This window comes from Solanum verrucosum, unplaced genomic scaffold (genome assembly GCF_900185275.1).
Source record: "Solanum verrucosum unplaced genomic scaffold, falcon-dt-bn FXZP01000117.1, whole genome shotgun sequence".
In the NCBI taxonomy this organism is placed as follows: domain Eukaryota; kingdom Viridiplantae; phylum Streptophyta; class Magnoliopsida; order Solanales; family Solanaceae; genus Solanum; species Solanum verrucosum.
The window spans coordinates 992,576-1,016,925 of NW_026020014.1; the positions used below are offsets into that span (position 1 = coordinate 992,576).

The 24,350-nt window shown below is 34.9% G+C and overlaps 5 protein-coding genes across 6 annotated transcripts; 3 read left to right on the top strand and 2 right to left on the bottom strand.

Moving 5' to 3' along the window:
• Positions 1-1,994: 1,994 nt before the first annotated feature.
• LOC125820836 (IAA-amino acid hydrolase ILR1-like 4) lies at positions 1,995-6,265 on the top strand. The gene is made up of 5 exons (XM_049500274.1): positions 1,995-2,556; positions 2,732-2,857; positions 3,575-3,889; positions 5,236-5,364; positions 5,692-6,265. The coding sequence occupies exons 1-5, from the start codon at positions 2,191-2,193 to the stop codon at positions 6,097-6,099; spliced, it is 1,344 nt and encodes a 447-aa protein (XP_049356231.1). The 5' UTR covers positions 1,995-2,190; the 3' UTR covers positions 6,100-6,265.
• Positions 6,266-6,595: 330 nt separating this feature from the next.
• On the bottom strand, positions 6,596-10,612 carry LOC125820837 (glycosyltransferase BC10-like). The gene is made up of 2 exons (XM_049500275.1): positions 10,055-10,612; positions 6,596-7,431 (listed from the first exon to the last, which is right to left on the bottom strand). The coding sequence occupies exons 1-2, from the start codon at positions 10,574-10,576 to the stop codon at positions 6,793-6,795; spliced, it is 1,161 nt and encodes a 386-aa protein (XP_049356232.1). The 5' UTR covers positions 10,577-10,612; the 3' UTR covers positions 6,596-6,792.
• A 3,772-nt stretch (positions 10,613-14,384) lies between these two features.
• LOC125820835 (putative F-box/LRR-repeat protein At5g02700) lies at positions 14,385-16,541 on the top strand. The gene is made up of 3 exons (XM_049500273.1): positions 14,385-15,714; positions 15,800-15,973; positions 16,081-16,541. The coding sequence occupies exons 1-3, from the start codon at positions 14,413-14,415 to the stop codon at positions 16,279-16,281; spliced, it is 1,677 nt and encodes a 558-aa protein (XP_049356230.1). The 5' UTR covers positions 14,385-14,412; the 3' UTR covers positions 16,282-16,541.
• Positions 16,542-17,011: 470 nt separating this feature from the next.
• LOC125820838 (jacalin-related lectin 19) lies at positions 17,012-18,487 on the top strand. The gene is made up of 3 exons (XM_049500276.1): positions 17,012-17,114; positions 17,243-17,455; positions 17,926-18,487. The coding sequence occupies exons 1-3, from the start codon at positions 17,106-17,108 to the stop codon at positions 18,307-18,309; spliced, it is 606 nt and encodes a 201-aa protein (XP_049356233.1). The 5' UTR covers positions 17,012-17,105; the 3' UTR covers positions 18,310-18,487.
• A 446-nt stretch (positions 18,488-18,933) lies between these two features.
• On the bottom strand, positions 18,934-23,921 carry LOC125820710 (uncharacterized). 2 transcript variants are annotated; one of them, XM_049500131.1, is made up of 11 exons: positions 23,650-23,921; positions 23,235-23,300; positions 23,076-23,143; positions 22,812-22,842; positions 22,635-22,704; positions 22,106-22,163; positions 21,712-21,837; positions 20,642-20,733; positions 20,109-20,193; positions 19,249-19,324; positions 18,934-19,145 (listed from the first exon to the last, which is right to left on the bottom strand). In XM_049500131.1, exons 1-11 carry the CDS (start codon positions 23,654-23,656, stop codon positions 19,078-19,080), a joined length of 747 nt encoding a protein of 248 aa, XP_049356088.1. In that variant the 5' UTR covers positions 23,657-23,921; the 3' UTR covers positions 18,934-19,077. The 2 variants fall into 2 exon arrangements, with proteins under 2 accessions (XP_049356088.1, XP_049356089.1); XM_049500132.1 differs by having other exon boundaries at positions 22,795-22,842; positions 23,650-23,835.
• Between the last annotated feature and the right edge of the window lie 429 nt (positions 23,922-24,350).

The window sequence follows — 24,350 nt, forward strand, 5'->3', positions numbered from 1 at the left end:
ATATAAAAAATGCACTTTCCGCACTTTAGTGGAGTTTCTTATTTAGCTACTATTTAGATATTGTTCAAAATTTGAAAATATATAGTTAAAGCTCGTGGATTCGAGCAAAACATTATAAAAGGTCCTCTAACGTGTATAAAATATTCAAATTATTTTTAAAAATTGTTTAGATTATAATGTAAATGATTCATCAATTATAAAAGACGGAAAAAAAAAAGATAATCTATTATCTTATTAAATTAAATAAAAATAATTGTCTTCGAAAGGGACAAGTGACAACCGACTAAAGCTTGTGGACCTCGGTAGAAGTTCATTTCTTTAGTAACGAAGCATGCGTCAATATGTGTAGTTTGTAGACATTTTTATTATAAGAGGTTTTCTTCTACTTTCAATGCGTTTATCTATATGTTATTAGGATTAAAATATTTTTCTAAAGTGTCTAAACAAACATAATATCCATTTCTTTCCCAAATTACGGATTCAAGTAATATAAAAATTTGTGATGATCCTTCTACTGTTCTACATATAAATGTATAATATTCTTTTTATTTCGAATTATTTGTTTTACTTTTATTTTAAATTTATTTTAAAAAGCATGTATATTTCTTCGTTGCAATTTCTTAATTTCTAATTTTTTATATATTTTGTTCAAAAATCAAAAAATTAAATAATTTTAATCCGTTCTAATTTTTATTCATTTTTTAAAATTTTCATTAAATAAAAAATAAATGAATAATTTAAAACTGATAAAGTATATTATGTGCAACAATTCATAGAATTAGAAGTATTAAGTATATGTATTCATGCGTTCCACCCTTTTAAACATAAAATAACACTTTTAAGTTTTAAGCATGCCAGTTGATTGACATAAAAAAGGAATCAATTCCAATCATTCCTAAGTCACTAATATATAACGCAGACACGTAACTAATTTAGTATATCTAATATAATACTCATTAATAATAATTACTATAAGAGGGAATCAATATGTCAATGATGTTAACATGTTTGAAATCTGAATCATCGGTGGAACCTTAATAGAATAATTAAGTGTTTAATGAAATATGGTGTCTATTCTGTGTCTTTCTTTGTGTGAGGTAAAGTAGAAGGTTGAGTTTAAGCTATGAATATGAAATTATTTTGAAATAAAAATTATTAAGCAGTCGATAATTTTCAAGATTCACTAAAATAAAGAATACTCTGTGAAAAGATTATTAATGATTTATTGAGCTAAAATAAAATTTCTATCTACACAGTTAAAATCTAATTGAGACAAATTATCTCTAATTTTTTTTTTTATCTTTGCTCTTGAGGATTTATTATTGGCACAAATTCTTTTGGTTCTTGAAAAAAAATATTATTGGCCGAAACTAATTGTTTGGTGATAGATTTCAAAGTTTAAACTTGATGAACTTTTGAATTTGTGATTTTTGAAGTTATGCTTAGACATGCATATTAATTGAAAAAAAGTTTAAAATTTTGTGAGTGAAAGTCTCAAAACTAATTTGAGTTAATTTTTTGAAAGGAAAATTCCTTTTAGCCAGAATGATATTTTACCTATGTTATTTTACCTTTTTGAATATTTTTATCCTTTTAACTTTAATACTTTTTAATTAAAAAATAGAAAAAAAATCAATTTATTTTAAAATAAAAATAACATTATAGACTTTTAAAATTTCTGATCAAATTCTAATCAAATTTTCTGGCCATTTAGCATTATCCTTTTTGAAATTATCTAATTCAACTTTTTAATTAAATGGTAGGGAAATAAATCTATGGAGATCAAAGGCAATCGAAAAAAAGCACAAACAAACAAATTCTGAAACTATTTTTTATTTTAGAAAAAAAAAAAGACGGAAAAAGCGGCTGGTAAACTAACCACGTGAGAGATTTCGATTAAGCACGTGAGATCAACTGTAGCCTGAAAACTACTGGAGCCGTCACTGAAGGCATCTTTATAGTGCTCATCTCTTAGCTCTTCCTGCCAAAGGAACAATATTTTAATTCAATACGCCTCCCATTTCAATTGGACCCTCAAATCCATTTTCCCCATATTTTCATCGTTCTCACCTAATCCAATAATGTACAGAGTCGACTGTTGAATTTGTTCCTTTCTTCGCCTACTCCATTATTTTTTCATTCACTCTTCTCTTCCATCTGTGGGTTTCTTCCAACTTTTTTTTTTCTCATATGGATATCTCCAGATGGGTTTTCTTGATTTTGATTTTGATTTTTGTTTCTTTTACCCCAATACCCATCTTCTCAGATTCTCAATTGAGTTCGGGGGAACTACCAGAAATACCGGGTAAATTTCTTGATTTTGCGAAGAAATCTGAGGTTTTTGATTGGATGATGGGGGTTAGGAGAAGGATACATGAGAATCCTGAGCTGGGTTATGAAGAATTAGAGACTAGTAAGCTTATTAGAGAAGAATTGGATAATTTGGGGATTCAGTATAAATACCCTTTTGCGAATACTGGTATTGTTGGCTTCATTGGTTCAGGAAAACCCCCTTTTGTTGCGATTAGAGCGGATATGGACGCTCTTCCTATGCAGGTTTGAAACCCAATGTTTTCTACTCCCCTACTCTTAAGTGCTAGTGGATTATTGATTCTGTTATAAAATTTAGGTTTTTTTTGTACTGATGTATTGGTTAGAGATCACCAAACAGAGGAGAGATTTTTTTTGTATTTTAGCTAAAGCAATTAGTTTTTCATCTTAATTTTAACAGGAAATGGTTGACTGGGAACACAAAAGTAGGAATCCTGGTAAAATGCACGCATGTGGACATGATGCTCATGTTGCAATGCTTCTTGGTGCTGCAAAGATTCTTCTAGAACATCAGAACATTTTGAAGGTTTGATTCTTGTATTAGTAGTATCACAATTTCGTTTTGTCCGCTCGAGATTTGACTTTTGCTTGTTTCTCGTTATGCATTTTATCCATTTGAGTGAATGAACTTTAATTGTTTGGCATGTATGCTGGATTTCTGGTTCATTCGATGAGTTTTATGCCAATGTAATTGATTGGAGAATGATAGGTCTTATTTTGCATTCATTTCTAATTTTCTGAGGCTTGTAAAAAAGGGGTTGGGGGCAGGGAATCAGATCTTTAGGTAACAGAAGAGTAAGTTATATGGTGTGAAAGGATGCTTCTACGTTGAAAAATAAAAAAACCTATCTTTACAATAGAATAGGAGTAAGCAGAATCATGTGTACCTTCTCTACTTATGACAACAACTTGGAATTGTAATTCTGGCTGGTGGATAATCAAGATAGCCTCTGATATAATCTTAAACCTTGATTTGCTTTGCGAATTGTCTGAAAGGATGCAAGAAGCTCTATTGACCAGCAAAGGAAATATCTTAGAGAATCTTCTAAGCTTTTTAGTACACTTCAGTTTCTGAAAATGTCAGCCGTGCTCTTAAATCTGATTACCTTTTGAGAAAATACCATATCCAGAATTTTTCCTTAATGAATCCATAGCTCACTCCTCAGTGCATACATGACATCAATTTTCTTGTCATGTATAATACACTTTTGGCAGCTGATATTTTCTCGGCTAATTTTGACAGGGAACAGTTGCTCTTGTTTTTCAACCAGCAGAGGAGGGAGGTGGTGGGGCCAAGAAAATGATAGATGCTGGAGCACTGGAAAATGTAGAAGCAATATTTGGTCTGCATGTCCATCCCAACTTTCCTTTGGGTAAAGTTTGTTCAAGACCTGGACCCTTTTTGGCGGGAAGTGGTTTTTTTGAAGCTGTAATTAGTGGAAGAGGGGGTCATGCCGCTATTCCACAGCATTCGATAGATCCAATTCTGGCAGCATCAAATGTAATTGTCAGCTTACAGCATCTTGTTTCACGAGAGGCTGATCCTCTGGATTCTCAGGTATATTTCTACCCATGGGATAAGCCTCACTGACAACCAGAAAATTCTAATTGTTTTTTGTTATCAAACACCTATGCTGTACTGGCTCTTACATGTTGTAGCCACTAGTCACTATTAACTCATTGCAGCGTCTGAACCACCCATGAAAAATTCAGAGAAATTGTCATGATTTCATTGCTTGATTGATTATTGTATATCTAGCAAAAGAACTATGAATTGCAAACAAGATTCAACTACTATGTGCTTGAGTGAACAAGAGAAGTGACTTCATCCTTGCTCTGTGCCTGTAAAATATGATATAAATCTTAAAACATTTCCAATGACCCTATGGTCTCCAAAAGAGGTAGTAAAACCTCTTTGTTTGCCGACACTGAATATTCACCCATACAGAATTTCTTGGACAACATCACAACATGAATGTCCCTGTGTCTGGTGATTATTTTTGTCAATCAAAAGTTAAATTAACTTCAAATTTCCTGTGCTGAGCGTCTATGAGATCCAATTATATAAATTGGAAGCAACCCATCAGAAGTTACTTGATCAGCTAGTACAGGCATCTCCTTGGCTCCCTTGCTTTGAATCACCATATGCATCTATTCTGGTGATGTCCTTTATAAAGTGGAGAACTTTCTTTAAGTGCTTAAATGAAATTTCCTAAATAATATCTTTAGTGCTTGGGCCGAACTAATTTAGTACTCAACAATAGCAGAACCAGTTTAATAGAGATTACGGGTTCAAAGTCTCTGCTTTCCTTTAACAAAGCTTAAGTTTGGAAATTATCTAAAGTAGGTGAGTTTCTTCTCTGTGTTCTGATTCATGTTTCTTTTGGATGAATAGTAGAAATATCAGGAGGCGTGCTGCTGCCTGCAGCCATAGCCAAAATAAGTTATTATCTTTTTTATGGAAGTGGAAATATATTCAAAGATAGAGGAATCTGTTTAAGGTTGTTTGGAATTTGGAGGTCAAAATCTTTTCTTTCCTTAACAGAACTCGACTTATGAAATTATCAGTAATAAGTGTAGTTTCTCCTCCCTGTTCTGACTTCTGTTTTGAAACCAAAAGTCATATCTGATGAGATGATACTATGGGAAGATTATTTAAGAACTTTTGAACTCTCTCTCACTGTGCTTGTGCAATGACTGGTGCACTTTCTGGGTTTATGATATTTGACCAGAGCCTAATTGGTAGACAAAGCTCATTGTGCAGCTAAAGTGACATGGGCATCCTGTATTTATGATGCATTTACAAACGTAATCCTTAAGATAAAGATTGGCATTCCTCAACAGATGGTTCTTATTTTCCAACTTTGTCATGTAGTTTTACTTGACATAAAGTATGATCTGCAGGTAGTGACAGTTGCTAAATTCCAAGGAGGCGGTGCATTTAATGTTATTCCAGACTCTGTTACCATCGGTGGCACTTTTCGGGCTTTTTCAAAGGAGAGCTTTCTGCAGCTTAGGCAACGAATTGAAGAGGTAGGATCAATTCTTAAATTAGTCAGCATCTCAAGCTGTTGCCTTGAAAGTCATGAATGTTCCATTTTTTTGCTTTCCACTTTATTTTAATCAGGGTTTTAGTTATCTCATTTTATATGCTGCATATGGAATGAAATTGCACACTCATCCTACTGCAAAGCCCATCTTAAGCATTGGTGTCTCTAAATTCTTTACATTATTTTTTTCCAGATGTGTCAAAATATTCTGCAAGTTGTTTCTGTTTCTGGATTTATTCGGGTTCAACAGTCTCATTCTGTTTATCCATGCTTTCTCCATTGTAGAGACACTAATTCTCCTCTCGCGTAGGTTATTGTTGGGCAAGCTGCTGTACAGAGGTGCAATGCAACTGTGGATTTTCTTACAAACAACAAACCCTTCTTCCCTCCAACTGTGAATGATATAAACTTGCACAAACACTTCCAGAGAGTTGCAGGTGATATGCTTGGTAACGATCATGTAAAAGACATGGAACCACTAATGGGATCAGAGGATTTTGCGTTTTACCAAGAGGTTATCCCAGGCTACTTCTACATGCTAGGAATGCAGGGTGAAACAAATGAAAACCCTGCATCAGTCCATTCACCTTACTTCAAAATAAACGAAGCAGCACTTCCTTTTGGTGCTGCACTTCAAGCATCTTTGGCCATTAGATATCTTCTCGAAGCACAACCACAAGTTCCTTCATCAAGTATAAATGGTCACGATGAATTGTAAGGTGCCACTCTTTTGTATTCATGTGCACCAAAATAGATCCTTGTTCATTTTTATGTAATGCTGGAACCGGCCAATCTAGCTTGAACTGTATATCTGGAACAAGGTCAATGTTTATGCAACAATATTTACTTCAACAACAATTACAACGTTGTACATTTTATAGCAATTTGTTTTCCTGATCTTGTTCACAAAGTGCTACCAAGCACAGTAAATGTGAGAGCTGGGAAAACATCCAAGTTACTGGGGCTCCGGTTCAGTGTTAAAAACGCAGTGCCAGATGTGTGGACTGAATACACAAGACGAGTTCTCACTCCGCACCACCTGCACTAACGTGGTATTTAAGGGAAAGCAGGATAGAGAACAGGCTCATACTTCCCCCGAGTTTCAAACCTATGAGCCAGCTTATGTTGGACAAAAAAAAAAAACCAACAACTATGTCTTAGTTCCAAACAAGTTTGGATCGGTTGTATGAACCCTCACTGATCATGGTTACTCCAAGTCTAAAAATCAACAGCAACAATACAATATGATAATAGAAGAGAGTACACTGAGCATATCAGATCATGCATCGCATTCTATATATTTGAATTATCTAATAGCAAGCATGACACTTGCTTGATCACCAGATCTAATTAGCTAGGAAATTTCCTATATGGATTCCTGCTCATATTTTATAACAAATGTTTTTGAATTTCAGAAGCCCAAAAACTTAGTAGAATGTTCTAATAAAGGACCCAACGCACTAGGAGCAAATTTTCTGGCAAAAAGGTAACAAAGTGAAGTTGGCTGGTTATTGTATACACATGTTGGGCTTTCAGAAATTCTCTTGAAAAATTGATCATTAATATCGGCCTTCCCAAATGTAGCAGGATGAGCACCACCTCTGGACCAGTCCACCCAAGTGAGAGTCCGGTTAGCCAGGAGGCGAGGAGATTCTATGGTTAGCATAGTTGGAAAATAGTGCTCATCTACATAACATGCCGGTCTGCAGAACTGCTCAAACTTAGGGTGGTATACTTCATCTTTAACAATGTCAACAGCCAGTTTCCTGTTAACTTCAAACCACTGGGATCCTTTACGCCAATCAGTGATGTTAACCTCAGGTGCCATATTTGGATTGTAACGCCCTCTTCCAAAAGGTCCAGGTTCGTCGACTGCACCCATAAAGCTGTACCTCGATTTTGATATGTAGTGATAGATAGCTTTGAAGTTATGGAGAGGAATGCATGCCTCAGATAGGAGGATAAACCATTCGTTGGAGATATCAAGCAGTGCATTAGCAAGAAGCCGTCTTTCAGCATCACACATGCTCATTCTTCCCCACTTCGCCTCCTACACAAAAAGAAGCAACAGAATGGTGAGATCGATCTGTTATTTCAAGATTGGCCTCTATATTCCTACTTCTCATGTACTACCAAATTTAGGCTTTCACAGACTGCTTAATTGCAGCTAAATGGAAAACGAACATATTTGCGAAAAGGATTTGACCAGTGAGCTTGTCCTTCAGTCACCGAAGTAGGCTCATGTAAACCTACTAATCTAACAAATATGAATCATCCATTATGAAATATGCATGACAATATTCCTTATATCGGAGAAAAACAATAGAAGGCTTTCTAGAAATAGACAGTTGAAAGCTATTAGGAGGAGGTTACTGTATCCTAACATCTTCTGGGCCTACTGCACTACCCAGGACAGCTTATCCAGTTCTGCTCAATGATGCAAGAGAAATCCATCTCAGCTGTACAGAGCCAACATGGTTGCTCTGAAAGACTCAACAAAGATCATGGTACAAACTTCCTAATATGGGGAACATTATTGGGGTCCCTGGTATTACTGCATTCACTAGTCCAGCTAAAAACTTAAAAGTGGTCTTATTGAGATGAAGGGTATAAAAGGTTTACATCAGTGATTAGCTGTCACAAACATTCAGAAACCATCTAGACGAACACAACTGTGACCAACTGTTATAACAAGAAAACAATGCAACTGAACTCTCTTATCCCACTTTCATCAATTCAGCCTTTATTAAAGCCTTGCTGCCAAAGCAAGCAACTTTCAATGACCTTGGGATTACCTCAAGTACAACACCATGGAAGTAATATATCACCTAAGCATACCTAAGCCGGATGATGATTAGCTACAACAAAGAACTTAGTTTCCTTATGTCCTAACTTTGTACAACTTAAGGGAATCCCATAACCATAAACATCGAAGAAGAAGAAGAAGAAAAAATTACCAACTTTGTATATCTATAACTGTGTCCAGATATGTCTAGTCTCCTTTTGAACAAAATGTATCATCCACTATTCTGGTTAAATCCTAGATAGTTTGTGGAGCTTGAATCCGGAGATCTTAAAAGAAGCTAGATGAGAAAATAATACAAACAATTCATCTTTACAGAGTCCCAGGGCAATAAAGACTAAGATAAGCTTTAAACAGCTAGAATCTATGTAATATCTGCTTCAACAACCTTGTCCAAAAAGGCATAAAACACAGAATTATTACCGTAGACCACGACTGAGGCTTACCTGATAGGAAGTATAAGGGGTAAGCATTTATATCTGATGAGATATTCAAAGAGGGAGGTTAGGAATTAAGAATCTGAAAGCACAAAACAAGAGTCTTCTGTTAAAATGGCTATGGAGACTGGCAGCAGATGAGCAGGGCCTATGGAAGAAAATCATCATTGCAAGATATGGTAGGGAAGGACCATGGACTACTCAGGCAGTTAAAACTCCTTATGAAAGGGGACTATGGAGGACTATCAGAAATCAGTGGCCAAAAATGTGGGGTAATTCTGTGATCAAAGTGGGTAATGGCAGAAAGACCATGTTCTGGAATGATATATGGGTGGGGCAAACACCTCTGAGGCAACAGTTTCCAGACATTTACAATCTCAATCAACAGAAGCTAGCTACTATCTCAGAGGTCAAAAATGCACAAGGCTGGAATCTATCCTTCAGAAGACTCCTCAATGATTGGGAAGTGGAGATAATGATTCAGTTCTACAATACCTTGGAACAAGCTAAGAGTCTCAATTTTGAGGAAGACAAACTATTATGGAGTTTGGACAAAGGTGGCAAGTTCAGGGTGAAAGCAGCCTACAAGATGCTGAATATCTCAACAGAAACCAAGGAATGGTGGCCATGGAAGATGATCTGGAAAGGGAAGATACCTCATAAAGTGGCCTGTTTTACTTGGCTAGTTGCAAGTCAAGCAGTTCTGACCCAGGACAACCTTATGAAAAGGGGGCAGGCAGTTATGCTCTAGATGTTTTTTTTGTGAAGCTGAAATAGAGACAGTAAATCATCTTTTTCTGCAGTGTAAAGTGACTGGAAAATTATGGCAATGGTTCATCAATCTGAGGGGTATTGGATGGGCCATGCCAAGGCATACTTCAGAAGTACTAGCATGCTGGAATAGAGATGGAAATCAGTCAGAACACAAGGAGAGATGGAAGATTGTCCCTTCTTGCATCTGGTGGACAATCTGGAAGGAGAGAAACCAGAGATGTTTTGAGAACAAGAGCATTCCCTTCCAAAGTATAAAGATGAACTGTTTAGCAACATTTTACTTTTGGTGTATACATTCTGTACCTAAGGATATAGGGGAAATTAACCTATTTCTAGACAGTTTATAAGGAATATAGGAGATAGATTTTGTTTTGGGTTGTCCATTCATACTTTTGATGTAACTATGTAGGAGCACACTATTGGTGTACTCCTTTTGTTTATAATACCAGTTAACTTTCTCAAAAAAAAAAGATATTCAAAGAGAATCCTATTTGACAGTTCCCCATATTAAAATCCCAAAATGGTAACACACACATTAGGTAATAGTAGAACTTGGGTGGAAACTATTGCAAAGTTAAGTTGTTTTTAACACATAATGGCATATGAAGAAACTCAAGCATAATGTACAATTAGAAAGGAAAGGAATATGTTCACTTTACCTGACTAGGAACTTGCCTGCCTTGAAATACTGATGAAGGTGGGAAATCAGGTTTGTATGATGGCAATGAATGTATGTAGATTGAATAAAGCTTCTCATTCCCCTTGAAAAACCTCTCCCACAACGGCGCCAAAGGTATAGGCCCTCTAGTCAAGAACATGAACGCAATCTTACGCGTTCTATTAAACGGATATTCTTTGATTTGAGGAACAATTGAAGCTCGCCAAAACAACTGTGTGTCATTCATTGAATGCAACAGACTCGACGGTGGCCTAATCCAACTCTCCAAACTAAGTTGTTGAAAACAGGGCTGAAATCTTGATTGTACCATAGGAATTACATTCTGCATTACTGAATACCGAACCATACACATACTAAGCAATGAAAATACAATACCAATACCCAAAAATAACAACAGAAACTGAAGTAACCTTATTGATAAAGGCTTATACTGAGTTACCACCTTAGTAGCAGAATCTTTACCCTCCTCCAATGACCCTTGACTCCCTACTCTTGACTTCATTTCTAATTCTACCAAGCTCTTTCTTCCCCTAACAAAATCACTTCAAGAAAACTCAAGATTTTCCTTTTACCAAATTGCTATACTTATCATTGGTGTGTGGTTCACAACATTCTACTTTTAAAAAGCAGGGATTTTCAAGAATCACATCAAACAAGTCGATTCAACCAAACAGTTTAGGTAATAAAATTCCAACCCCAGATCAAGAAAATCACAACAAAGCAAGTGGATATGTCCCAAGATCACAAAAAGTTAAAAAAAAATTCAAATCCCAAGATTTGGGTACTGAATCAATACTATGCCGGAAATGGTGAAACAGATATCATGGGGGTGGAGCAAGAAAGTTTGAAATTGAACTAATCTTTTAATTGTACTTAATAAATGAGTGTATGGGCATGATTGAAGGAACAAATCTTGTTTATGAAGAATCCATAGACCAAAAAAGAAGTTTTTGAGTCTAAAGGGAGAAAAACAGAATCTTGTTGTCACACCAAATCTGTTGGTGTAGTAGCTTTATAGCTTGCAGATGACATCTTCTCTAGATGTCGAAATAATAGAGAAATTTTAAAGGGTTTTTCCAGTAATCGAAGTTGTCTTTGTTGGGAAACCAAAGGAGACTTTTTTATCTATGCGAGAGAGAAGGAATAGGTGTATGTTTTTGATTGTTGTTGGAAGAACCTAGATGTTTGCGTAATTAGATTTGTCTTATGTTTTTCCATTGAAAATAAAAAAAATGACTAATGACCATTTATTTTGTTTCCTTCTTTTTTTGGTTTTTTATCATTTAAATATCTTTAAGATCCGAGGGTTGAGGATCGAACTTTTCAATCTCTTCTTTAATGCTTTCCTTTTTTTTCATACTTATTTATACTAGTTAAGTGTACGTGTTTTTTTTATATATATATCGTTCTAAATAATAGGAATAACAAATATATGTAAAAGAGAATAATGATTGTCGTTTGTACGTGACAAGTTTAAAATCACAATATTTAAATTACTAAGCATAAGCTAGGTTGGCATTTTTGGCCTATATATTCCTTTGTTAAATATTAGAAGTTTTTATGGTATCAAAATTAATGGTTAATAAAAATTTGTCAATAAATATCTGCTTCAATGAATGCAAAATCTGGTTTTCAAATATTCTCAAATTTATTTTTAGAAAAAAAATTACTTCCACTTACTTTAATTTTTTTCCAAAATAAAAGCATGTTTGAACATAATCTCAAGATCACTTCTCCATTTCTCTTCTCTCCATTTTTCTTGAGTTCCTATTTGGATTGATAACATGTGGCATATATTTAATTTAATGGTTAAGATTTAGTTAATTAAAACAAAGTCCTAACTATGGTTATTAAAATAATTAATTACTTTCATATATTTTCTCTCAAGAGATTTTTACAATCCCACAATTCTAAATCAACATTATATTTTTCTTAAATATATATTAAGAATTCTTTCTTGCTTTGTATAAATTTCTTAAATATATAATTGCGAGTAACTAAATATCTAATTGTTTTGTCTTATTTACTCATAATAATATAATCAAATTAACTCAATTACATGAGATCTTTTACTTATTGAAATTCAAACTTAAATAAATTTGTTTCTCTATTAAGGTTCATCTGCCCCATCTATTGATAAAAAATAATAGAGAATTTTAGACTAATATCTAATTATCTTGATCTCAATAAATAAGTCATGAAACAATGATCCAAATTCAGCATTCACGTATTACTTGGATTTGGTTTCTTTTATGTATAACTACTTATTGAAGTATTTATTTTAATCAATATAATGTTAGGAAGTTATAATATAATTTGATGTACAAGTACAAAACACTTATTAAAAAGCTAGTAGCTAACTTGAAAATTTGGCATAACATATCAACTAAGACTTCAAATCAACATTCATTAGTCATGTTTTTTTAAAATTAGCATAAAATGACCATTTTTCGCGTTTTGGGCTAATAATTTGACATTTCTTAAATAAAAAATTAGAGAGTAACTAGAATTAATATTTTCTCCCCTGTAAAATTCTCTCTTATTTATTCTTCTAAAATTTTCAAATAATTTATTTCTTTCATATTTTGCTTTAAAAATTTCTCGAGTAGCATGTTTATCTTCTCCATATTTCACCTCCTTTCAAGTTTTCATTGAAATCTCAAAAAAATTTATCTATCATATTTTACAAAAAAAAATAAAATAAATTATTGGCTTTGCAAATGCAAAATAATTTTGTGATTTGGATATTTATTGAAGTCCCATGATATTTTATCTGTCACATTTTACGGAAAAGCTTTAAAAATGCAAAATAACCTTATGATTTGGTGTATTTCTTGTGTGATTTTACTTATAGATTGATGGGATAAGAAAAGTTCTCGAACAAAAAGAGATTAAATTTGGGCTAATGATTTTGATTATGAATGAGTTTGAGGTTGTAATTATTTTTATAGTAATTTTAATTGAGTTTGCATACATATAATATGTATATCTGCTAATAAATTTACATAGCAAATTTGTATACATATGTTCGTATTGATATTCATTAATTTGTATTCACCTAATAAATTGATATACATTTATATTGTTTTATCTTGGTCCGTATTCACCTAATGTACCGGTATACATTCGATAATCTTTTTAATTGATTTGAAGTTGAGTTTGTATATATGTAAATGTATACATCTGCTAATAAACTCATCTAACAAATTTGTATACATTTATTTATGTTGATATTCATTTTTTAAAATGAAGAAAGATTTTTAAAATTTGTGATTTAAAATAAGTGATAGATATTTATGTGGCTATAAATCATTTTATTAAAAATAAAATATATAGTTTAAAATTAAATTACTACTTAAAGTAAAAATATGACATTTTTTTTGGACTTACGGGAAAATAAGATATCTATTTTATACTAGATTTGTACCTATGTGACATTCGGAGAATAGAGACAAAATCCATATGGTGGCGTTAATCAGGCCCCAGAAACTGTCTTTGGGCTTTTAAGCAGAATTCAAAGCCCAAGTCAGCGAACAACATATAAATATCTTGACCGGTTTCATTCAACACAGTTCGTCTTCTCAAATTCCAAGTATCTGCAGCAACAACAGGTAATTTCGCATTTTTCTTTGATTTTCTCCGAGATTATTGGTATGTACGCTCTAATTGTTATTCGATTTGGAATTTAGGGTTTCAGGTTTATTAAGATGATCATGCTTAGATTTCTTCGGATTCTGTTTTAATTTTTTAAAATTATATATAGGGTTAGGAGAAGGGGAAATTGGAGAGGGGATTAGAAGGTGGATAATCGAACTCTCGTGGATAGGGTGACTCTTTAGATAGCCAAACAACTGAATTATATGATCTCTGTTACTTGCCATTCTATGATGTTTATGTATACGTTATTTTGGCACAACAGTATGATCAAATTGTTATTCAATTTGGAATTTAGGGTTTCAAGCTGATTAAGATGGTTGTGTTTAGGTTATTTTGCATTCTATCATGTTTATTTTGGCACAAATATTAGTAAAATCATTTAGTTTTTGTGTTTTAATAACCCGCTGATAAAGGTTAGAAATTGATTGACACCTTTCCTTATTTTTTCTTCTATTGATTTTGGATTGGATTGTTTTCCTTTTGGGTCTCTTTTGGGGATTTAGTTTGCGCTAGAACTACAGATTTAGTATTCTCATTGTGCTCAAGTGATAAGAAATAAAATGGAATTTTATTGAATCTAAACGTGATTTTTTGGCAACAGTATGATGTCTAAAACTTAAAACTTTACACTTATTGTTTGCCAAACGAAGGGTCTCTAGATTTTCCAAAGACAGGACACTAATGAAGAAAAGGAAAGGAAAAGGCAGGACACAGAGAAAGAATAGAAAAAAGGGAAAGATGATGGAGATCACCAACACAGATGAAAGAGCAGTTAATGCGGACAGGATCTCTGAGTTGCCTGAACACATTTTACATCACATCCTTTGTCTTCTCCGATGGCCAGCGGATTTAGCAAGAACTAGCATTTTGTCTAAGAAGTGGAAAGTCATTTGGGAGTCTTTCACGTCCTTTGATTTTGATCAGAGACACTTCCAATGTGTAAACGCTGCAGATAAATGGGATCATCTCCAACCTCTACCAGTGGAGAAACAGAGCTCAATTTTCAAACAGGCGTTTGAATCCCTGGGGTTTGTGGAGCTTCCATTAATACATAAGTTCATTCTGTTTGTCGAGAATACGTTAGGAACCAGACTATACCAGTTGCCAAGTATACAGAAGTTCAGGCTGCATGTCGTCTTTTCTGTTCATCTTCTGGCTCCCTTTATGAATCACTGGATAAGTGTTGCTACAGACAAAAATGTTAATGAGCTTGATATTCATGCAAAAATGGATGGCAAATTTTATGCCCTGCCTGAGCTTGTATTTGCTTCCAGGACAATAACTTCATTGAAGCTCTACGGATGTGAAGTGGGTGATTCTACTTCCATAAAGCTCCAAAATCTACGGGAGTTATCCATGAAAGCAATGCGTATCAATGAGAATATAGTCCATAATTTTGTCCAGGCCTGCCCTTTGATCGAGGATATGCGACTGATCAATTGCTATGGTTTGAAATTCTTGCATGTTTCATCTCTGCCTAAACTAAATAAGTTTGAGGTACATGAGCGATCCAGCCTCAGGTCAGTCAAACTTGAGGCACCCAATCTTGAGACATTTTGGTTCCATGGGAAGAAATCTTCAAGGTGCAAATTAATCTTAGCAGGGTGCGGAAATCTTAAGAATTTGACTTTGAAGCATTCACATATGGCAGATAAGTCCTTTCATGAACTTATCTCCCACTTCCCATTACTTGAAAAACTGTTCCTGTTGGAATGCCGTACATTGCACAGAATTACAATATTGAGTGACAAGCTGAAGACACTCTCTCTGGTAAGGTGCCACAAACTAAAGGAAGCCAACATTGATGCACCAAATCTACTTTCATTTGAATATACTGGTGCTGAGTTGCCGTTTTCTTCCATGAATGCTTCACGGTTGCAAGAAGTGAAGCTTCACTTGAAATCCCAAAAACAGAAGTCAGTGCAGAAATTCATTGAAGGGTTTGATGGCAAAGGTTTCAAGTTGTTTCTTGCCTCCAAACAGGTTTCAAACTTCTTATCAGCAATTATTCTATATGGATTTCTCATATGTTCTATTTTTTGCTTATTTATTCATGTTGCATTTATAGGGTGTGAATATATATGAGGAATTGAGAGGACTTCATCTTTCTTATTTTGGAGCATACAAGATACAATTGACTAAATCAGCAAGAATGGTGGAAAATCTCCTCAACAGTCACTTGCGAGATTTTCATCCCAAAACTCTCATCTTAAAGACATCTCTCACAAGTGACCTCCTCGTGGTAAGATGACCTGTCTTTATTGGATCCTTAAGTCATACTTTCTGGTTCTTCAATGCTTTCAATTACTACAGTCGATTGGACTCATTGTTATTTTTTGTGGAATACAGTTCATTCAGGAGAGGATATTGAACAAAGAGAAGACTCCTCCTAGCTGTTGTAAATATTACTCGAAGAAATGCTGGCGACATTATTTAGATGGCGCTAAAATGTCTCTGTTTCCAGATGCGTCCTCTGCGGAGTATCCTAATACGATCTTGGAACTAAAATGGAGCGAAGCTGCACCTCTGCCGGAAGATGTAGAGATATGAAGGATATAGATGAGTAATACATAGGACATATATGCATTGGCTGTACTTATTAAGTCATCTATTTGAACTAGTTTTTGTTTTTTAGATCATTTTACTATCAGACGAGCTCATCGGATTTTGGTTCAAAATATTATACTTCAGTGGAAGTAAGCCGAAATTGGTTGATCCCGCCCCCTTATCTGACCCAAACTGACCAAGGTCAAATTAAAGAACGTTCTTTACATGGGTGTATCTAAATAATTCGTTAACGCCATTTTCTGATGGTTGGTTTTTGCATGAAATTTGGATAATTTTGGGATGGAAGTTTAGTGCTGTCTTGTTAATTTTATCAGCTCCCTTCCATATCAGAGAGGAACTATCTTAGACGATTCATTGTACATATTTCAGCCTTCTTTAGTGCTGATTTTAAGTGAAGGAGCCTTCTTTAGTGCTGATTTTAAGTGAAGGAGCCTTCTTTAGTGCTGATTTTAAGTGAAGGAATCTTTCCTTTACTGGTAAAAAGAAGGTGCATTAGTGATTATTGGAACAAGCACTGCTACTCTCTGTCTCTGTTGCCTTTGCCATACGCATCTGATTCTTACCCAAAATCTCAACTATGATAAGATTTGCACAGTTTCCACTACTGTCTATTGGAAAGATGCAAAGCTAAGGTTCTGAAAAATGGTAAAAATCGGTATCAGATACGTCCTGCAATAACAATGGTTTCTCCCACTATATAAACACTACAACGATAGGTTGGCTTCTGCTACTATATAAAACCGGTTCTTTCTTGAAATCAACTTTGATTAGTAAGTTTCGGAGTCTTATCTTTGCATTTTACGGTGATGGACAGGGTAAGTTGTCACATTTAAATTTTTGATTCATTTCTGAATGTAAGCAAAGTTTCATTGTTTAGACTTTAGGCTATGCTATTGTAAGATTGATGGACTAATATCGAGTGGATAAACTGTATGTGGAGAAGGGTGAAGGAAGCGAAATAAAGAAGAGGATCGTCATTGGATCATGGGGTGGTCATGGTGGAAGCCCTTGGGATGATGGTAGTTTCAATGGAGTGAGAGAAATTACCCTTGTCTATTCTCTTTGTATAGACTCCATCACTGTGGTCTATGACCAAAATGGCCAGCCTTATCAAGCAGAGAAGCATGGAGGAGTTGGAGGCAGTAGAACTGCGCAGGTGACAAATTAATACTAGTGTAGTTTCACTCATTATAGCATGTCAGTTACCTGCCATTTATCAGGTTTAATTTAGCACGTTATTTTATTCAAGGGAAAATGGACATTAGGTAGTTCATGAAAATGAGATTGCCCATAACCATACCGGAGAAAACAATCCAAGTCCTTCATCGGACAAGATTGAGTTTGACTCTGATACCATGTTAAGGAAGCTGGTCTTAGGTGTAATTCAACCATAAAATCAGTTCATAAAGTGAATAATTTCTAACTGATAAGGAGACAATTACTCCTCACCTAATGTAGGACACTTTACAATTTGCATATAAATTACACCTTAAAGTGTTCTAATTGTATCCTTTTTGAATACTGTCAGCCTATAAAACTTGAACTCTTCTCTCTTTTTTGGCCTTTTGCCGTCAAATCTTGTTGTTACTACGAATCTTAATGCCTATAAGTGAATCTCAATTCCAGATTAAGCTGCAATTTCCAGAAGAATACCTGACAAGCATTAGCGGCTATTATTCTCCGGTGGTGTATGGTGGCAGTCCTGTGATAAGGTCCCTCACTTTTAGCAGCAACAAACGAAAATTTGGGCCATTTGGTGTTGAAGGAGGAACACCATTTTCAATGCCAATGGAAGGTGGGCAGATTGTAGGCTTTAAGGGAAGAAGTGGATGGTATTTAGATGCTATTGGCTTCTATATAGCTAAAGTGAAGACAACTACAGTTTTACAGAAGGCTCAACAAAGTCTAGTGAAACTTGCATCTTCTGTGTCTATGAACTACAGATCTGGAGATGAACCAAAAAAGTACTCTTATTTCTACAAACCAACTATTCCAAAAACTGAAGCATAAGGAACTGGACCTCGAATCAGTCAATCTGATTCCGATTCGAGCAATCCAAAGAAGAAAGTTTACAATGGATAGATCTCCCTATGAAAGCTTGTGTTCATTCATAGTCTGTAACTCAACTATCTGTACTACAAAGAAAAAGTAATAGTATGATTTAACAACCATTTCTTGTAAACGTTTATGCGTTAGCTATATATACTTTTATATACTGCTTCCCCCCCTCATCTTAATTGATTCACGGAAATCTGCAACTTCCCATCAACACAGATGCAAATGCAAACCACTCTGGTATCATTTCCACAAAAATGTGAAAAAATACTTCAAAAATGCATAGATATCACGATCAACCATGTTAAATATTTTGAAACTTGATAATTGTATTTTGTTATTCATACACAACAAAAACACCTGAACCACCTAACGCATTCTAGCTTTCATGGTAAGACATGTTTAGTCTTTGCTTCTTCCATTATTGGTCTGTATTAGTAAATCTCCACCCTCACCTCTTCAACAGAGAAATAGAGAGTTTTGAACATATCTAAACCCAGGGGAGCAGATGAGCAAACTTTTAAATTGAAACACACAAGCATATCATCAAATCTTCTACGATAAAAAAGTGTATATATCTATGTTCAGCACTTGTGCTGTCTGATCTAGGGCCAAAACTGGCACAGGTATAACCTGCAATACCTCATTACAACATTTGAGAAATGAGCAAAATAATACTTCCGCGTTCAGCATAAAACACAAGTTATCTTAACCGGCTCTTCTTTAAGAATGAGATGATGAATCTGTTTTCTCAGCCAAATAGTGCTCAAGCATATCTTCTTCTTCATCATCTGTTCACACACAGAAAACAATTAAAGAGAAAAATAATCACGTCATTTTGATCCACAAACAAATAAACAGAAGTAAAGCACGAACAAGAACAAAAAAATTGACCTTCAAAATCGTCATCATCGAAATCAATGTCATCCACGTCTTCATCAGATTCTTCAGCAGTAGCTGTTGCAGCTTTCTGTTGACAGAAAGAAAAACCTATTTAACAACAGCACGCATAGCCATATCGTGACCCCACAACCTTGCCTAAGCAGCTTATGCAGTAACAGCACCTCACACCCAAATCAAATGAGCTACCACTACATACAGCAAATACTTGTGACTTACAGTCATTCACCAATACTGTTGAATGCAGTATACTATTTTAACCGTTCAAATTAATGTATGGTCAGGGAACTTTACTAGCAGCAGGACTAATCAGAAGGAAAAGGAACAGGGCCCAGAGCTACACTTTTATCATACAGGTATTCTTTTCACTGAGCCCCATAATCCGTCTCAGTAACAGCAAAAATTCTGACAACAAAAAGTAAAAGATAATAGAACAAATACCGAGATCATATTAAAAATCAGGTCAGAGGGTATTTATTGCTTGCGTCTTACATTTTTAATCATTCTGAATGCATAATAACATCAATACATTGCTATCATGTCTTAGACTAATGTCAGTATATTTTAGCAAAGAGAATTGGAGGTTTGTCTTGATATAACATTGCCTTCAGATTTATTAAACACACAAAAAGGGAGACAGACTCCCCATAATGGGATAGTCTTATGGAACTCTGGTCAGTATCAACAGAGTTGAAACTATAGCTCAGTGTCCTCTTTAACACAAATCATTTTGATGGCCATTATAAACTTTCAGTTTCCATTATAACACAAAGCAACGCAGGCATCGATGAGATTAAACTAGCATGATTTCATAATTAACTTAGAAACAGCAACTACACAATAGAATACATTACCCCACTGGCTCTTCCACTTTCAAACCATTGCCTCCCTGTCAGTTTCTTTTCCTTCGAAACAGAAAGTGCTGCATCTGGCATTAACCTGAACATTGATATATGGTTGCACATCATGAACAAAATAGCCAAATTTAGAGAAAAGGAAATGCAGAAAAGTAGTTGACCAGCCACACGTTTCTAAAGCAAAAATGTTGAAAGCAAAGGAGTTTAAGAGGTAACATAATATGGCAATAATCAACACATTCTGACTATATACTCGTCGATTCAACATTTCCTAATATCTGACACACAAACCTGTTTAAAAGTCCCTGCACTCCACAAATAAGAAAAAGAACGAACATTTCACTCTGGCAACAAAGTGCCCCTAAAGTTGCCCAGGATTTATGACAATCACAGATTAGAGTTGATGATTTGTTTTTACTGTATGCAGCTTCACTGGCATTTTAGAAAGTATAATGCTTCTAGTTTAGTGGATGAAGAAGACCCACTTCAGTGCTACAACCTTGGCCGAGAAGCGAATGCAAAAAACTTACTTGGCTCTTTCCAAAGCTAGTTCAGCTTCAAATCTTTCCCTCCATGCCAAGAATGTTTCAACGGTAACTGCTTCTCCATGTGGTACAATTACCTGAAGTCAAATGAACAATAACAATTAAGGGATCAAGATTCAAGGCCAATCAATCAAAACAATAAGTGACTTGACGATTTTCCAGTAGGTAGTTCAAAATAGCACCACAGAATTGCTTATAAATATGTAATGCAAGCTAGATCTGCAAGGTTTCCTGAAGAGGCAAACTAACAAAAGTGAAGAATTGAAGTGTTGGTCACCTCTGACTACCTTGACTAAGACACGGATATCACTTTCATGCTCAAACTAGAAAAAGTAACAGCACTCACACTGTTGACAACTTCGGGTAGATTTCAAGTACATCCCAATATCTTGGCCAGGCTACCCCTTCTTAAACCAAAACACAAACTATTTCTTTAGAAGAATATATGTTGGAGCCTGATTCCAAGTACCATGAGAATAGAACATGCTCCCACGCCCCCCCCCCCCCCCTCATACCCCACCCTCGTTTCCCTTTCTTATTTGAGTGGATAAGTTATCAAAATCATATTAAAGCAACCAGGTCTTGTCCAGTGTTATCACAGGCACGCTTAATCCCTGAAGCAAGGCACAAAGCGTGTTGAGCGCTTTGCCTCGCTCATAGGCACTTCAGTGTTCTCATCAAGGCTATAAGACATTTTTCCTTGCCAATGAGTGTAATCTAAAAAGGCAACACAAAATAATTGATATTTCAATTTAGCGTAATTCTTTTCTTGTTCATATATTTGTTATTTTTTTAATTATAATTCTTAGTCTTGGACTACATATACATATTTAATTATTTATTCGTGCTTTGTACTTAAATCCCCAATTGACCTTGGAGTTTTCTTGTGCTTTTTGCCTTTGATAACACTGGTTCTGTCTACTCAAATAGAAGTTGGGAACTCATGATTCATGTGTCAAAATCACTGAAATCTTCGATTTATGACTTTTCGACTTTGCAGTTGATGAAAGCTCATTTCACATGCAACAACTCAGTAAGGACAAAAAAAAACATACTTCCTCTTTTTTGGCTTCATCGTCTTCAACACCTTCGTCGGTCTCTTGAGCAAATCTTTCAGATAGCCAGTCTTTAGCTGATGAGACCAATGTGTAGATCATGGCCATGCCAAGATTCTCAACAGCCTGTGAATGCGAGCATTCATAGAAGAAGCTAAGACATAAAAAACAAGTGCATGAAATTACAAAAGAACAACACTAGTCAATTCTATTAATTATTCCACATCAGTAACTAAATATTAAAGAGAGGAAAGATAGAGAGAATAAGGCTTCTTTTTGGGGCCTTCAGGGTGAGGTCAGAGCCACTGCCACAATAATCAGCCAAATTTTAACTAGCAGAAGAAACAATAATTACCCAGGAGCGCATTACATATGATCAGGGCTTGAAACATACCTCTTGTTCAAGCTTCTCTTTCAATATTTTCAGATCTCCAGAATGAATTCCTTTTAAACTAAAAAACAAGAGAGAGATCGTAGATGTATTAGTTGCACAAAGTTGCTTATATCACATCATAATAGTAAAGCAAAACATAGCTACTAGGCACCTCCTGTTATGCTGACATAAAAATGAGTTCTACTAACATCTGCGGTAAAGAATATTAGCGAAGTAAGCCGTTTTAAGAACACAATGATGGATCACTCACTTAATGAATTAAAGCTTGCTGGACCACATTAAAATTTTGAGTTTGTTATTTATTTAGTCTCTCCTACAGCTTGTCATCTTTGCAAGAAACTACATAAAGTACATGCCATTTACTATATGTTAAACCATGGGTAAAAGGTAAAAGTCCAATTCCAATTACAAGCAACAAAAGAATTTAAGGGCAATTCTCTTTGTAATGTAGCATTGAAGAACAATGTATGCAAATAAAGAAAATACTACAGGTCCTGGGATGGCATATCCTAGTGCAGGGTTAAATTACCTTGAGACATTCAAAAGTGGAGGTTCATCCGGATATTTTTCTGTGTGAGAGAATATTAAAGCCAGTCGAACTGCACCAACAATTTGGGACCAATCATTGTTAGCGGGAGTTCATTACTCGATGAAACATAAGTAAAGAAGAGAGCTGCAGAGGAAATAACTGTGAAAATAGCAAAACCTGATGATTGTGTAAACTCTTCGTCCTCCTCCTGTACAAAAAGCAAAGTTGTAAGAAGTATGATAATAGTAATCAAAACAGCATAAACACCACTGGTGAAAGAACCAATAAGATGCAACGATCCTTTTCGCTAGCACAACAATAAACAAGGCCAAACAGAAGCTCAACTACTTATTAATAATTCCGGCCCTAGGCACTGCTATGTTGGTTATATCATCAATTTCGAACAGCCAAGTAGTAAATGATACCAAAATTTCTACATACCTGAGGAGAAATAGTAATTTGGAAGCATCGATTTGAAGTATTTAGCCCACTTTCACTGGAGTGAATTTCTAACAGAACCACCACAACAAAGTTATCCAATAAGATTAGACAACAACAGAGCAAAAAAGAAACTACAACTTATAAAGGACGGTTGTGAACCTTTGAATTCATCCATAAGAATTGCTTCCAATGCTTCGATTTCCATCTCTTGTTCCTGCACATAGTCTGGTCCAAAGTTCTAATAAGACAAATATAGTGATTGCAATCAATGAATTCAACTCTATACACACCAATATATTCAAATTCTGTATAGCATATGCCTAGCACATACTCTCAGGATTTGTCACAAATTCAAATATGTAGCTTAAGTATTAAAGTTAAATTCTGTTACTTTATATATATATATGAAAATGGCTCAATTAAGTGACTTCTGGATTTCGTCCGATTACATAGCTCATATACTAAAAATCCTCCATCTATAAAGCAACAGCTCAAACATCGAATGAAAAATCAAGAAAAATAGGTCAAATAAGCTCAAATTTGTGCGAAAAATCAAATCTTTTAAGGAAAATACCTGTCATGATTTCTCTTTGATGAATCTCTCACTTGCTCTTGCTTTGCGATCACTCAAATAGCAGACAGAGACAGAGACAGAGACAGACTCGAGAGAGCTGTAGGAAAAAAAAAACCTAAAGAGCTCTATCACAAGAGAAGCAATGGAGAATGTTACGACGTCGTATTGGAGTTTCACCTGCATGAATCTAGGGTAAAGGAACCATACTGAATTCACAGTGATCGTGAGAAATCAGAGCCGTTGATCTCAAACACACTTAAAAGTCAAACTCTTTATAATTATCAAAGACTCCTTGTGGTTTCTTTCCGTGACATTTGAGTTCATAAGGTTTGCAACGTTATATATAGCAGAGAAAAAGCCAACATAGTCTCTTATCTATGGGTTAAGACTCTAAGTCCTCTTTGAGTTTTTGTTTAGAGCATTAATAGTTTCTCATGTTTGTAATATTGGTGCATTTTTAGTTCTCCCCCAAATTTTCGTCTATTTTTTAACGTTGATTTTGTTCATAATTTTATGTATGGAATGTTCAATCATATTTTTATATATTTAGTAGAAATAATAATTCTACGTAGAGAAAGTTGGAAGAAGAACACTTTGTTTTGTTCAATAGAAATATTAATGTAGCTAAACTAAAAACACATTGACATATGATATTGAAATAAAATAAATATTTGTACTATTGCACCTGATATCGGCGAGAT

Bases quoted from the DNA above. Each gene is read 5' to 3' on its own strand.
- LOC125820836 (XM_049500274.1), top strand. From the start codon at position 2,191: ATGGATATCTCCAGATGGGTTTTCTTGATTTTGATTTTGATTTTTGTT. The intron at 2,557-2,731 runs GTTTGAAACCCA...TAATTTTAACAG, and splicing joins TGGACGCTCTTCCTATGCAG to GAAATGGTTGACTGGGAACA. The intron at 5,365-5,691 runs GTAGGATCAATT...CCTCTCGCGTAG, and splicing joins TTAGGCAACGAATTGAAGAG to GTTATTGTTGGGCAAGCTGC.
- LOC125820838 (XM_049500276.1), top strand. The intron at 17,456-17,925 runs GTGACAAATTAA...TCTCAATTCCAG, and splicing joins GAGGCAGTAGAACTGCGCAG to ATTAAGCTGCAATTTCCAGA.
- LOC125820835 (XM_049500273.1), top strand. From the start codon at position 14,413: ATGAAGAAAAGGAAAGGAAAAGGCAGGACACAGAGAAAGAATAGAAAA. The intron at 15,715-15,799 runs GTTTCAAACTTC...TTGCATTTATAG, and splicing joins TGTTTCTTGCCTCCAAACAG to GGTGTGAATATATATGAGGA. The intron at 15,974-16,080 runs GTAAGATGACCT...TGTGGAATACAG, and splicing joins TCACAAGTGACCTCCTCGTG to TTCATTCAGGAGAGGATATT.
- LOC125820710 (XM_049500131.1), bottom strand. The intron at 20,194-20,641 runs GTAAGTTTTTTG...ATCAATGTTCAG, and splicing joins CTAGCTTTGGAAAGAGCCAA to GTTAATGCCAGATGCAGCAC. The intron at 19,146-19,248 runs GTCAATTTTTTT...GTGTGTGAACAG, and splicing joins CGATGATGACGATTTTGAAG to ATGATGAAGAAGAAGATATG.
- LOC125820837 (XM_049500275.1), bottom strand. From the start codon at position 10,576: ATGAAGTCAAGAGTAGGGAGTCAAGGGTCATTGGAGGAGGGTAAAGAT. The intron at 7,432-10,054 runs GTAAAGTGAACA...CTTTTTGTGTAG, and splicing joins GCAGGCAAGTTCCTAGTCAG to GAGGCGAAGTGGGGAAGAAT.